General features: G+C 40.3%; 1 protein-coding gene across 1 annotated transcript in view; it reads right to left on the bottom strand.

Moving 5' to 3' along the window:
• Positions 1-15,109, bottom strand: part of gabbr2 (gamma-aminobutyric acid (GABA) B receptor, 2) — a 694,367-nt gene that overhangs the window by 209,588 nt on the left and 469,670 nt on the right. The window contains exons 7-8 of the mRNA XM_078422928.1: positions 12,129-12,317; positions 11,600-11,836 (exon numbers count right to left, since the gene is read on the bottom strand). Coding sequence (XP_078279054.1) covers positions 11,600-11,836; positions 12,129-12,317 — 426 coding nt within the window. The remainder of the gene's footprint in view (positions 1-11,599; positions 11,837-12,128; positions 12,318-15,109) is intronic.

Raw genomic sequence — 15,109 nt, forward strand, 5'->3', positions numbered from 1 at the left:
CTTGCTTTCAGCAGCATTACAAACACAAACTCAGACAATGCAATTGTTTTTTACAGAAATATACCGATATTCTACAAGACAGTGAAAAGAAAAGAAAATCAAGACATCAGTGCCAGAATACACAATTAGAGGCATATCCTTGGTGTTGCAAAAGAGCACCCATGGTGTTCCATTGTCAAGGTAGGTTTAGGGTCGTGCAGGTTCAAGAACATAATAGTCATAGGAAAGTAATTCTTCCTGAAGCTGGTGTTGTGGGACTAGACTTCTGTACCTCCCGCCCAGCGGTAGCAATGAGAAAAGGGCATGGGTCAGATGAAAGTGGAGGAACTGGTGGAAAACCTGCAGTCAAGGGGAGAACGTACAAACTCAACACAGAGCAGCTAAGGCAAGGATCAAATGAGGGTTACTGGAACTATAGGGTGTAGCACTACCTCCTGCATCACTGTGCAGTCATGTAGTCACAGCTTGTTTCATGACAATAGGGTGCGTTTTACATGTCACTTCAGGTGTATATTTTTTTCTATACTCTTGTGCATTTACAAAGACATTGCCACAAAGTTGCACTGCTCCGCAACTTTGAAAAGCTGTGCACCATTAGAAGTAGCGTGAAGTCATTAACAGTTCTTTTGGTGTAGTTGACGAAAGAAACATGCATGTTATTCTAAACAAAATCCAAAGTGATGCTAGTTGGCTTCAGCTCCATACTGAATACTGCTGGACCATTTAAATTGCCTGATGGTGAGGTGTGTACATGATACATAGCTCACTGTATACTCAAGACATGAGCTGGAATCTTGAGTGAGAAACAAACTACTGGAGGAACTTACTGGGCCAGGTAGCATCTGAAGAAGGGTCCTAACCCGAAACATGGTCTGCCTATTTCTTTCATAGATGCCATCTGACTTGTTGAGTTCCTCCAGGTGATGGTGCTGGCTCGAAGGGCCGAATGGCCTACTCCTGCACCTATTTTCTATGTTTCTATGTTTCCAGCAATTTGTATTTTTGCTCACTGCTTTCATCTTAACCTTTATTAATAATTAATTACAAATGTGCTTTTCTAACTATCGTATTTCCTCTTCCCATTTAGAATATATTCCAATAATCCTTTCTAGGATCAAAATTAAGCTTCCTTTCAACTTACAATTATATATTCAAAACTACACCCAGCTCATGATCATTTAACTGTTGCTTGGCTGTAATCAGCACAAATTGGAAGACATCAGTTGCGTGCATTCAATTTCACGATCCAATATTGAGTACAATTCGGTTCAAGTAAGAATGTAAAAATCTCATGGAAGTCAAGGAAGTTCTTCCCTTTAGAGTTGCAGGCTGCATGTGTACATTTCAAATTGTTCAATGTCTTTAATTTGATAATTATTATTGCAATAACAAACTGACCATCAACATCAAAGTAATCAACTTTCATGGTTTAAATAATGGCATGAATTCTTCGCTACAGTGACGAAGGTTGCAGTTTGATGAGAAGATTTTGAAATATTACTCTTCAGCTGACTGGGAGCCAGAGCAACCACAGAGACAAAGTGGTTGTGGAAATCAACCAGAGTAATTGAATACAATCATTTTGTAACAAAATCTTGCAGAACTTGACTGAAATCAAACTTTAAAGCAGATGGAACTCGAAAACATATTGCCTTGAACTTAAGTTGAACTGCACAAATGAAGTACTTCTCATCTAGTCCCTTTCAAACTCTGGTAGTATGATCAGTTATCGAATGCTAAAATATTCTATGACTTGATAGTGATGACATACTTTGTGGTTAAATTCTATTGTTAATTATTTCAAACAGAACAAAGGATATCCACAAAGTGATTAGCATCACCGATGTGAACAATTCACTGTCTACAAATTATATTCTGAATGCATAAACCGTTCTTGGCATTTTTCCAAGCATAATTTATTCTCTGCACAAACTTCAGGCATGTATTTCGAGTGAAGTTTGACAATGAAATTAAAATGGTATGTAAATATCTTTCATGGAAAGAAACATCACCTCACTATCACAAATAATGCCTTTACTTTCCCCACTGTTGTTCCTTAAATTTCCTTCTTTTAAATCCTTGGCCCTTTTCCAAGATCTACATCGGAGTATAACTTGAACATACAGCATTAGCTTACAAACATATATTAATAATGCTCAGCTTTACCTTACCAACCACTCTTTTAACCTCTCCATCATCTATACAGTGCCTCAGGTTCATTCCACTGATCTCTAGCAATTCTCACAGTTTGCTGGTCACTGCTGGATTGCAGTGGCCACTTGAGCTCTTTCTCAAGGAAACACTAGATTTTTCATATTTTCATCCTCATAAGGTCATAAGGAATAGGAGTAGAATTAGGCCATTCAGCCCATCAAGTCTACTCAATCATGACTGATCTATCTCTCCCTTCTAACCCAATTCTCCTGCCTTCTCCCCATAACCTCTGACACCCATACTAATCAAGAATCTATCTATCTCTGCCTTAGAAATATCCACTGACTTGGCCTCCAAAGCCTTGTGGCAAAGAATTCCACAGATTCACCACCCTCTGACTAAAGAAATTTCTCCTCATCTCCTTTCTAAAAAACATCCTTTAATTCTGAGACTATGACCTCTGGTCCTGGTCTGAGTGCACCTCCACCAACCTCATCTACTGTATCCGCTGTTCCAGATGTCAACTTCTTTACAGTGGCGAGACCAATAGACAATAGACAATAGACAATAGGTGCAGGAGTAGGCCATTCAGCCCTTCGAGCCAGCACCGCCATTCAATGCGATCATGGCTGATCACTCTCAATCAGTACCCCGTTCCTGCCTTCTCCCCATACCCCCTCACTCCACTATCCTTAAGAGCTCTATCCAGCTCTCTCTTGAAAGCATCCAACGAACTGGCCTCCACTGCCTTCTGAGGCAGAGAATTCCACACCTTCACCACTCTCTGACTGAAAAAGTTCTTCCTCATCTCCGTTCTAAATGGAGGAGGCCAAGCGCCGGCTCGGCGATCGTTTCGCTGAACACCTCCGCTCAGTCCGTCTCAACCTACTTGTGGCTCAGCACTTTAATTCCCCCTCCCGTTCCCAATCTGACCTTTCTATCCTGGGCCTCCTCCATTGTCAGAGTGAGGCCCAGTGCAAATTGGAGGACCTCATATTTCGCTTGGGTAGTTTACACGCCAGTGGTATGAACATTGACTTCTCTAACTTCAGATAGCCCGTGCTGTCCCTCTCTCTCCATCCCCTACCCCTTCCCAGTTCTCCCACTAGTCTTACTGTCTCCAACTACATTCTATCTTTGCCCCGCCCCCTCCCCTGACATCAGTCTGAAGAAGGGTTTCGACCCAAAACGTCACCCATTCCTTCTCCCCAGAGATGCTGCCTGACCCTCTTGCAGATTAACTTTTTGGGAATCCTGCACCAGCACTCCCAAGTCCCTTTGCACCTCCGATTTCTGGATTCTCACCCCATTTTGAAAATAGTCTATGTCTTTATTCTTGCTACAAAAATGCATGACTCCACACTTTGCTACACTATATTCCATCTGCCATCCTTTGCTAACAATGGAGGCTTCTCCAAATTATCGGTACTCATATATGGCATTCATGTTGTGTTATGACTGGTAACTGTGAATTTCCCAGAGCACCTGGTTGCACTCTGAAGGCTTTTTTGTGGCTCTCTGGCAAGGAGACCCACCCTTGGTAATTTGTCCACCAGTTCATTCTTCAATAGTGCTGCTTGTGGTTGGCATCTGTCTATCCGGGGCTTGATCCTGACACTGCAGCTGCCTGGCTCAGTGTCTGCATCTGTGAGATATCACAACTCATGACTTATGTTATGTGCTGAAGCAGAAAGAGTGCAGTCAAGAATATGGCAATGTTTTCCATGTAACAATTCATGTTAAAATTGTAATGTTAATGGCACTTTTCTTTATTGAAAGACAAATCCTCTTTTAGTCACAAATCCTCTTTTAGTACACCCCACAACAATGCCACTATGCAGCCTTAGGATGCAGTTCCCAATATTCAGTGGGAAGGTCACTCACTAAAATATGGGAACCAGAAAGCCACTATACTCGATCTTTGCCACAAACTCCTCTCCTGAACTCTGTGTCTGTAAATTGAACCAGAATGTTGATAGCTTTCATGACATATTTGATTTGTGTTGAAATCCACATCATGCCATCTTGCCACTAGACATCATCTTTCCAATACATTCCTGACCTTGTTATCAACTTCAAATGTTGTAAAACCGCCCATTTTCAATTTCTAAAAATCATTATAGATGTGTTGTAGATAAAACCATGTCTCCCTTTAATAATGATCACCCTGAATACTGAAATAAGCTACAAGTACGCATCAGTTTGGGTAGTATCAATATTTCAGATTTCTTTATTAGTTTCAATTGAATTTGCCAATAGCAAAATCAATTAAAAATGGAAAGTATCCAAACAAGATACACTCTGGTTTCTCTTCAGATCATATAAAACTTTCACCTCGGGATTTCGGTGGAGATGAACACTCAGAGTTTAGAGGGCAGCACGGTAGCGCAGCGGTAGAGTTTATGCCTTACAGCGCCAGGGACTCAGGTTCGATCCTGATTATGGGTACTGCCTTTATGGAGTTCGTTCATTCTCCCCATAACTGCGTGGGTTTTCTCCAGCTGCTCCGGTTTCGTCCCACACTCCAAAGACATACAAATTTGTAGCTTATTTGGCTTAAATAAAAATTGTAAATTGTCCCTGGTGTGTAGGATCGTGTTCGTATATGGGGATCGCTGGTTAGCGTGGATTCAGTGGGCTGATGGACCTGTCTCTACGCTTTATCTCTAAACTAAACTAAAAAGAGAAAATGGATCCAAAAAAAGACATTAAGTACTGGTGTAACTCAATGGGTCCGATAGCTTCTCTGGAGAACATCGATAGGTGATGTTTTGGGTTGGGACCTTTCTTCAGCTGATTATAAGGTGGAGGGGAGAAAACTGAAAGAGAGGAGGAAGAGGACAAAATCTGAGAGGTAAGAGATTGATACAGGTGAGGGAGGTTGTTGATAGGCAGATAGATGGACAAAGGCCAGAGATGAAAAGCCAGAAGGTGTGAGACAAAAGAATTGAAGAGTTGCAAATTGTGAGGCTAGAGAAAGGAATGGAGGTGGGAGGGGTGTGAGTCCAGGTGAGGCACAAGTGAGAGAGGAAGGTGAAGAGGAAGAGAAGAGGGGGAGTTGATAGTTAACTATAGTTAACCCAACTATCCATACCACGGGGTTTGTAAGCTTCCCAGGTGGAATATGAAGTGTTGTTGCTCAACTTTGCCTATGGCCTCACTCTGGCAATGGCAGAGTCCCAAGGCAGAAAGGTCAGTATGGGAATGGGAAGAGGAAATTAATTTTTTTAGAAACCTAGAGATCCAGTAGGTCTTGGCAGTCCGTGTGCAAGTGCTTGGCCAGGTCTATGCTTGGTCTTACCAATGTACAGCAGGCCACATTTGAAACACCAGATGCAGTAGATGAGGTTAGAGGAGGTGCACATGAACCTCTGTCTCACCTGATAGGACTGCTGGGGTTCTAGGATAGAGGTGTCGTCCCCCTACAACCAATTTGAAGAGGGATCCTGACCTGAAATGTCACCTATTACATTGGTAATAGGTGACATTTAATGAGTTACTCCAGCACTTTGTATCTTTTTTTTCTTCTTTTTTTTTCAGATACAGCACGGAAACAGGCCTTTTCGGCCCACCAAGTCCGCACCGCCCAGCGATCCCCGCACATTAACACTATCCTACACACACTAGGGACAATTTTTACATTTACCCAGTCAATTAACCTACATACCTGTACGTCTTTGGAGTGTGGGAGGAAACCGAAGATCTCGGAGAAAACCCACGCAGGTCACGGGGAGAACGTACAAACTCCTTACAGTACAGCGCCCGTAGTCAGGATCGAACCTGAGTCTCCGGCGCTGCATTCGCTGTAAGGCAGCAACTCTACCGCTGCGCCACCGTGCCGCCCGTAAGCCGGCATCTGCAGTTCCTTGTTTCTAAGAGGAAATGGATGATCCTTTGAGAAAAAAAATACTCGCTGGTAATCAAGAACCGTATCTGGTAGCACAGGATTAAGTTATTGGACAAGCAGGTAGGTTCTGGATCCTAAGCTCTGAGCATGAATGCTATAACTGCAGTTGTGAATGTAAATACCAGTACTTAAATAAATTAATAAGTGGATTGTTGCACAAACCCATCTGTTTAACTATTGTCTATCAAGGAGGATATCCACAAGCCTTCCCCAGAGTGACCTATATAACACCCACGTACCAATGTGGTTGTCTACCTGCTTCCACAGATCAGCTGTTTCTAGGTATAGACAAAATAAGGTTCCAGCACTGTTAGTACTTTCCATGTGTCAAAGGATAATGGAGAGATGGAGAGATACATCAGGGAAACAATCCCTTTGGTTTACCGAGTCTGTGCCAATCTTAAACGATGCATTTACATCGATCCTACATGAACCTATTTTTTATCCTTGTCACATTACCATCAGACCTCTCCCCATCCTCACCCCTGAGATCCTACCATTCACCCAATCAGTAGTGGCAAAATTCAGTGGGCAATTAGCCCACCAAACCTAAACATCATTTGGATGTGGGAAGAAACCCGATCACCTGGAGGAAACCCATGGGGTCACAGGGAGAACATGCACACTCTGCAAAGACAGCAGCCAGGGTCAGAATCAAACTCATGTTTATGGCATTGTCAGGCAGCTCGCTGTTGGTTGCACCACCCTGCCACCAGAATAAGTGTTTGACAATGTCCAAAGAATGAAAACTCTATCCCGCCCTGACATCATCCAAGGAAAAATTGTAAAAAGACTGCATGCATCACACAGATCCAGCTCGTCTACTTGTCACTGCTATAGTCTGTGGGAGGTGGAGTGAGAGAGAGAACTGATCCATCAGCCCTCGGAATACATCCATAAATGCTGGTTCAAGGTTGTTAAAATAGCTCAACGCTGACTTCCAGTCAAAAGCCCTTGCAAAACTCAAAGATCAGTCCTTTTATCAAAAAATACGTTCAAAATCAAATTATTCAAATTCACTTCAAAAAGCACACTTGCACCCGAGAAATGATGAAGCAAAATAAACACTGATTTCACTGAACCAGATAAATGCAAGAGCAAAATTACACCTGGCACAGAGAAAAAGAGGAATAAAGTAAATAGAATGTATCAGACAAATTTTAAAGTAGAAAGCATTTATAATTAAGTACCTCCGTGCAAACCACCTTTCACCACCACCTTTCACCACCACCTTTCAAATGCACTGGTGTTAATATGGGTCAGCTTGTGGCATTGCTGCTTCTCAGTGTGAAGGTGATGATCTATTCTCTGAGCACTTACGAGACTAATAGTTCAATGCATCAGAGAGGTAATATAGTGTTGTCAAAGGGGCTCTCCTTTAGATGAGACATCAGACCAAAGCTCAACCAACAAGGGAGAAGATAGGTGTCAGAGTCAGGTTCAGGTTATTTTAAAGTTTCCAGAAGAATAATTAGTAAGAGGACCTTTTAGCCAAAAGTTAATCTATGCTCAGATGCATTGAAAGACTTCATGAGGAAATTCAAAGACAGTGTCGAGCACTCTCTCAAAATGCTCCATCTTTAAATGAGGACTTTGACTCGCTCTGTCTGTATGCTGGATAACCTTTGTTTAGCATTAAAATACCAGGCATGTTTTGTCAAATTGAGAATTGTAAATTGAATGCAGACTTGGTGCAGAAGAAAGTAGAAGGTCTGAAATAGGACCTGATGGCCTTTGTCATTCACCTCGGCGTGTTTAAATAAATAGCTGCATGTTAAGAGAGCGGCTGACATTTGTGTAATAGCTCACTGGTGATAAGCTGTACCCCATAAATTGGAGGAAGGAGAACAGGCCATTTGCTGCCAGAACATTAAAGATGCTTGGTGTTACTTATATGTAAATAGAATAGCAATATCAAGCTAGGGACAGAGGTGCAATATGATTAAATATTTGAAGGGTTGTTGTCCAGGTGCACCCCTCCCACCATTAATACTGTAAAAATGTGACTTTGCTATAGGTTTCACTGCCAAATTTTGCTTGCAGATGAAATATAGATTCAGTCTCATTCCTCCAGGTTTTATTTGTTCAGACTTTAAAAATGCATAACTTTTCAGGGTAAATACTTATTTCTTCATTTTTTTTTCTTTCTATCGGAATCAAATCTTTCCCTCCCTCCCTTTACTCCATATTGAATTGACTAATTTATACTTCCTTCTCAGTCCTTTCACTATCATCTAAGCTGATTTCTTCAGGAGAAATGATTTATTCCCCTTTCTGTCTTTACCAGCTCACATTTGCTGGAACATACAAAGGAAAGTCCAATTAACTACCAAGGTCATGCTCAAACTAATTATGCGTGATATAATTCTATTATTAAATACTGTAAAAACAGATGCTTTCACTTTAGTTTTGAACAAATTGTTTGAAGGAATGATGAGAGATACCCTCTCTATAGTGCTGATTTAAGGCCATGTACCTAACATGAAAGCCATGTTTTCCCAAAAGTTTTGATTGAGAGGGCATGCAGGATTGCTGCTGTCGGTTGTCATTATATATTTTATTCTGAAGTTTTCGACATTATGTCATACTACAGGTTATGTTACTAGGCAGCAAATGGTCATGATCATCTCCAGCAAACTGTGAGGGGGAGGGTGGAGGGCGTCCATTAGTAAAGGCAGTATTTTCTATGGAGTTCCACGTGGCAACACAATGTACATATTAATCTTTACAATCTATGTTAAACGGGCTGGATTTTGCACATTGTGCACATGTTTGCAGATGACCGAGTTTGGGTCAAAGTAGAAAAGGTTTGAAACTGACCTAAAGGCAATGCTTGGAATTTGAATGAGCCAGAGGATCCAATCATGCCATGAGGAAATCTTTCCTTTTTTAAATCCTTTTTATTTCTGATTGAAGTGCAACAGTGTGACTTTCAAGTTACTCAATCAAAATAATTTTCTAACTGAAATAAAAAAGAAAATGCTGGAAATACTTAGGCAATGCCTGTGGGATGAAAAACAGAGTTATTATTCGTGATTGGGGAATAGGTCACCGACCCAAAATACTAACCCTAGTTTCTTTCTCCACTGATGCTACTTGACATGTTGAGATTTCCAACATCTACAGTTTTTCCCCATATTTTTCCAGGTTTTAACTGGCATTTTCCAGCAGTAGGGAAGATTTTATGCTGAAGACTATTGCCGTGGCTGCAGTGATACCACAGCGTACCGTAAAATTGGCCCTGCTGTAATTGTTTCTTTGTGACTAGCAACATAGAAATCAACAGATCTGTGCCCTATTGCACTGCTTTGATCGCTCGCTTCAGCAATGTGCTTTCCCCTGAGAAAACACCAAAATTGCATGTCAACCTGCTGCAATCCAGCCAAATTCAATTTTTGCAATTTGTCACTTCAAGGATACGACACAGAATATCAATCAATATTTGAAATATTTGAGGATACAAGTACGTTAGAAGAGACTTATAAGAAAGCTTGACAATGATCAAGCCTACATAATGAAATTACAGAACAATGATAGCAGAGGGAATATTTGATCCAGAGACAGATATAGAAAATAAAAACCCAACTTTTTCAGATCCTGCCTTTTAACTATTGTGCTGTAACCTGAACATTTCACATCTGACCGATTACAAAGCAACACTGCAATACATTTATAACATCTAAGTCCTTGTCCAGTTGGAAAGTTATTTATTTCCTAATTGGTCAGAGATCAAGTTTTGTTTCTGCTATTTATTGAATTTGCTTAATAATTAATGGATAGCTCTTCAAAAATCAAAAATCCTCAACATTATTCAAAATGTATTTGTACATTGGGTGTTAAAGAAAAGTTCTATCCTAATTTTAATAGATTTTTGAAATAACGGTAGATTATTAAAATTATCAAACCAACCCAATAAGTTCACAATATCATGATAATACCGCTTTAAACTTTATTAACTTTCTTAGAAATGCGTAGAAATCCAACCAACATTGCTGTTTCCTGGTAGTAATGAAATGCATAAAGAACTTTAATGTGCTGGCATAACCTGTTGAGATAAGACTTCTTATCAGCTGGCATATTCTGATAATCATACCCACAGTCTTATCGAAGATAGACACAAAATGCTGGAGTAACTCAGCGGGTCAGGCAGCATCTCAGGAGAGAAGGAATGGGTGATGTTTCGGGTCGAGACCCTTCTTCAGAGTGATGTCAGGGGAGGGGGCGGGACAAAGATAGGATGTAGTAGGAGACAGGAAGACAGTGGGAGAGCGAGTCGACCACGTTTTGACCCAGACTCGATCTCCCACTGTCTTCCTGTCTCCTACTACATCCTATCTTTGTCCCGCCCCCTCCCCTGACATCAGTTTGAAGAAGGGTCTCGACCTGAAACGTCACCCATTCCTTCTCTCCTGAGATGTTGCCTGACCCGCTAAGTTACTCCAGCATTTTGTGTCTACCTTCATTTGAACCAGCATCTGCAGTTGCTGTTTCCTGGAAGTGGGTTACAGGTACAGGTCGATACTAATGCCGAGATTTTCTTTCAAGCGATAAAAGATTTCAAGTCCCAGATATTCAGTTGAGGAATCTATCCATAAGTGATGGTCTGTCCTCCTTATCAGTTGCTCAAATGTAATTCAACAGCACAAATTATAGTGAAATAACATTTGTTTCCTGAGATTGATGTCGAGTCTCTCTATATATTTCTCAAACGTGATGGCAATGAATAAGGGGCTCTGATGGCCAGCACAAGCTCAGTCCAACACTGCTCTGCAGAGCAAAGACATACAACTCCTTTCACTACATCTAGTGATGGGAATATGGAAGATAGGATTACTATATTTTCAGGTTTCTATTTTCAGGTTTCTTCCAAAGGAAAGTAGTTTAACACTACCTGATGCTGTTCCTTACTGATTATGTGTTCTCCTTTTACTGCTCCCAACATTTGAAAAGCCAGAATAGAGTGGATGTGAAGAAGATGTTTCCACTAGTGGGAGAGTCTAGGACCTGAGGGCATAACCTCAGAATAAAAGGACGTACCCTTAGAAAAGAGATGACGAATTTCTTTGGTCAGAGGGTGGTGAATCTGTGAAATTCATTGCCACAGTCCGTTGTGGAGGCCATGTCCTTGGACATTTGTAAAGTGGAAATTGATAGGTAAAGGGTATCACAGGTTACAGGGAGAAGGCACGAGAATGGGGTTGAGAGGGAACAATAGAACAGCATGATTGAATGGTGGAGTGGACTCTGTGGGCTGAATGGCATAATTCGGCTCTTATGAGTTATGAACTTATTAATCATTTACCTTCACAAACAAACTCTGTCAGTCTTGTGTTATGGTTTTCCATAGGATAAGGCAGTGAATACATAGGTTTACTCTTTTCTCAAACTATGTAATATAGCCACGTACAATAAATATGATGGCTCAAAATTTCAAATGAAGAATAAGACTCTTTCCACCAATCAACCTTCAGATTCATTTGTATCCCGAATAAGTAAACATTAATAGTACAGAGTTCAATAATAAAACACAATACTCACAGTTACTCCAAAGAAATTGGTTTCATTCATGGAATCCAGAAAGATCTGACCAAGGTCTTTGTTCATGTAAGTAAAGTCGCGGATGGTTTGTGCACGACCCAGACGTTTCAAACTATCCATCGCTCGCTGTAAAGTCGTGGCAATTACCCAAATTCCATCATACGCAAATCCATGAAATTTGCTATATTCAGCACTACCTCTCATTTTGTTGTAGTCTTGCTCATATTGTTGAGGTGTCTGCAGGAAAGAATAAATACAATAAACACATTTAAATTCATGACCTAGGGTAAAACATGAAGAAAATTAAAAGTTTACTTCTTTCTTCAGTTTTCCCATCCCCTTCACTTCCCCTACCCCTGCAGTGTCCTCACATGGCATTCCCAGTTCCAAGAGTGACATCACCATTCCTCAGAATGGCAGGTGCTCCTCATTAATAGATTTGGTATTCTTGGCACATGATTTATTTCTCATAATTCCTTCATGTTTGTATGAAACTCTGAACAGTGCATTGAAAACCCCAAATATTCACCTGTCCAGATATCGTCTTGATGGCTTTTGTACTTAGTGGCTCAAAATCTACAGCTACATATCCTTCCATGGCTGTGAGCAGATTTTTCACAGTACAGTTAATGGATGCAGCTATTTTCCACCAGTTTAGCTGGTACCAGCCGGGAATAATCCATTGGTATTTAATTCCATACATATTTTCATTATAAGCCTAAAAATAAAGAACACAGCAATATAATTCATTGTATGAACATGGCTATATGCATATTTCAATACAGGGACAATATGAAAGGACATGATTAGGTGCTTAAATTATGTGATGCTTTGGTGAGATAAATTGGGAAAATCAATTTCCACGTAAACTGATTAATTTAGTTTAGTTTAGAGTTACAGCATGGAAACAGCATTTTAGCCCACCTAGTTCACGCCAACCAACGATCGTTTGTGCACTAGTTCTGTCCTACACCCAAGGGACAATTTATCGAAGCCAATTGACCTACAAACCTGCACGTCTTTGGAATGTGAGAGGAAACTGGAGCACCCGGAGAAAACCCATGCGGAGAACATACAAACTCCATACAGACAGCACCCGTAGTCAGGATCAAACCCAGGTTTCTGGCACTGTAAGGCACCAACTCGACCACTGCACTACTGTGCCGCCCCCTAATATGAACAGAATGGAAACATGCCCTACAGTCCATCTTGTCCATGCTGATGAAATTGGCATATCGGGTGAGTTCCATTTGTCTCATTTGGCCCACAGCTCTCTGAAACCTTTCTGTCCATATTTTATTTTCCAAAATGTATTCTAAAATTCGTAATTGTAACTGTACGTTTCAACATTACAATTGTCAGCAAATGGTTCGAATTGTTTTTCAGAGAGGGTTGTTTAGAATGCAAAAATTTATAAGCAACATTAAAGACAGCTTATAAGGAATAGATTAGCAGTAAATAAAAACAGACACAGAACAGGTCCTACTTATTTAGATATGGACGCAAGTGGTTGATTGATATCTTTATTCATTCTAGTCAGAATTTTCACACGTGGAAATTAAAGTTCTCATACTGAGGTTTTTCCTCCCTTAAAATCTTTTTTGTCAAAATATTCATGTCCAAATATTAGTGATTATATTAGTGACCAGTGGATATTAGTGATTATATTAGTACCTTGATCTCCTCATCATTAAAAGTTTAACAGAACAATTCCTGTGACAAAACTGCTAGAATTGGTTACTCTTTGTATTTTCAGGAGTTAAAACATACCATACCATCAATACAATGCTGACACCAATCTATTTCATATTGTCACTAGAAAAATATTTAGAGCACATTTTCATCAATAAGATTTACCAGTTAACACATAATCAACATTTTGTGGATGTTTCAAGGATCAGAGTTGGTATTATTGGTGGGAATTAACTGACCTTGGTAGAGTAGTTATCTTGGTTTAAGATTTTGATAGCTTTTAGATGTCATATTCAACCTCTGCTATTCAATAAAGAAGACTCTTATGCGTGTTAGTCTAATGTCTTACAAAAAAACAGGAACAGGTAATCCTCTGAAGTAGTTTGTTTAGTTTATGGTCATGTGTACCGAAGTAGAGTGAAAAGCTTTTTTGTTGCGTCCTTTTTAGTTAACGGAAAGTCTATACATGATTACAATCAAGCCATCTACAGTTTACAGGAACAAAGAAATAACATTTAGTGCAAGATAAAGTCCAGTAATGCTCAATTAAAGATAGTTCAATGAGGTAGACGGTAGTTCAGGACTGCTCTCTGGTTGCCTGATAACAGCTGGAAATAAATTGTCCCTGAATCTTTTTTTTAAAATCTGGAGGTATGCTTTGAATCTGGAGGTATGCATTTTCACACTTCTTACCTCTTGCCTGATGGGAGAGGGGAGAAGAGGGAATGTCTGGGGTGAAACTCGTCCTTGATTATGCTGGTGGTCTTGCGAGGCAGCATAAAGTGTAGATAGAGTCAATTGAAAGGAGGTTGGTTTGCATGATGGTCTGGGCTGTGTCCACAATTCTCTGCAATTTATTGCGGTCTTCGAAGGAGCTAGTGTCTGTAGCTTTCTAAGAACCCAAAAATTGGATGAAGTAGACCAGACAGCATCTTCCGACTGCTCTACTATTCATGCAACCCATTGTGGATCATTTTAATTGCTTTGGTTTATTTAGTGACACGTGTACAGAGTTACAGTGAAATGCTTGCTCTGCATTCTATCCAGTCAAATCACACCATGCAATAGATCCCCTTCTGAAACAGCACGCAGACACATTCTGGCACCATTATTCAACTTCAGAGTCTTCATGTACCTCCAGTCCAGTTTAGAATCTAACTGTTATATCCACACTGTCCAAAGATCTAGCCATTTCAGCCTTTAGAATATTCAATGTGAGCATCCATGGCCGATTGAGGTGGAGGATTCCAAATACTTACTATTACAAGCACATTGTATAATTCCAGTGAATACATCATACTGGGTCATCTGATCGACCAACCTACCTAACCAATGGGCATTTGATTGGCTGCAGCCAAGAAAGACATAATAAAAACAATGATAATTGGTGCCCAAAGGAAACCATTACCTTCTGACTTCCCAAATGTAATCCATTACTTTGGCTTTCTCCATTTTTCCACATTAATAGTGGTGATATTACTGACGTAATCCTATTTTCCAGAGTTTTGTCGTGAGAGTGTTAAGATGGGAATAGTGTTTTACCATGGGGGCATGTAGCTTCCTTGGTTTTGCTTCAAATGAGCGTAATATACTTTATTGAGTATTGTTGGAACTGCACTCCAAGCTTGTGCAGACACAAGAGCTGTTTACAAACTGTAGTTCAATGACTGAAGCTGGAGTGCCTTAGCTCTGGAGAAGGTAGCATAATGAGGACAGTTTCCCATTAATCCTGTCAATTTGTTCCTTTCTTGTGGAAACCTTATTGGAAGCGAGATTCATAATTACAGGAAGAAAGATTGAGGAAAAGCATTGGAGCAA

The sequence above is a fragment of the Rhinoraja longicauda genome, chromosome 2 (genome assembly GCF_053455715.1).
Source record: "Rhinoraja longicauda isolate Sanriku21f chromosome 2, sRhiLon1.1, whole genome shotgun sequence".
Classification (NCBI taxonomy): domain Eukaryota; kingdom Metazoa; phylum Chordata; class Chondrichthyes; order Rajiformes; family Arhynchobatidae; genus Rhinoraja; species Rhinoraja longicauda.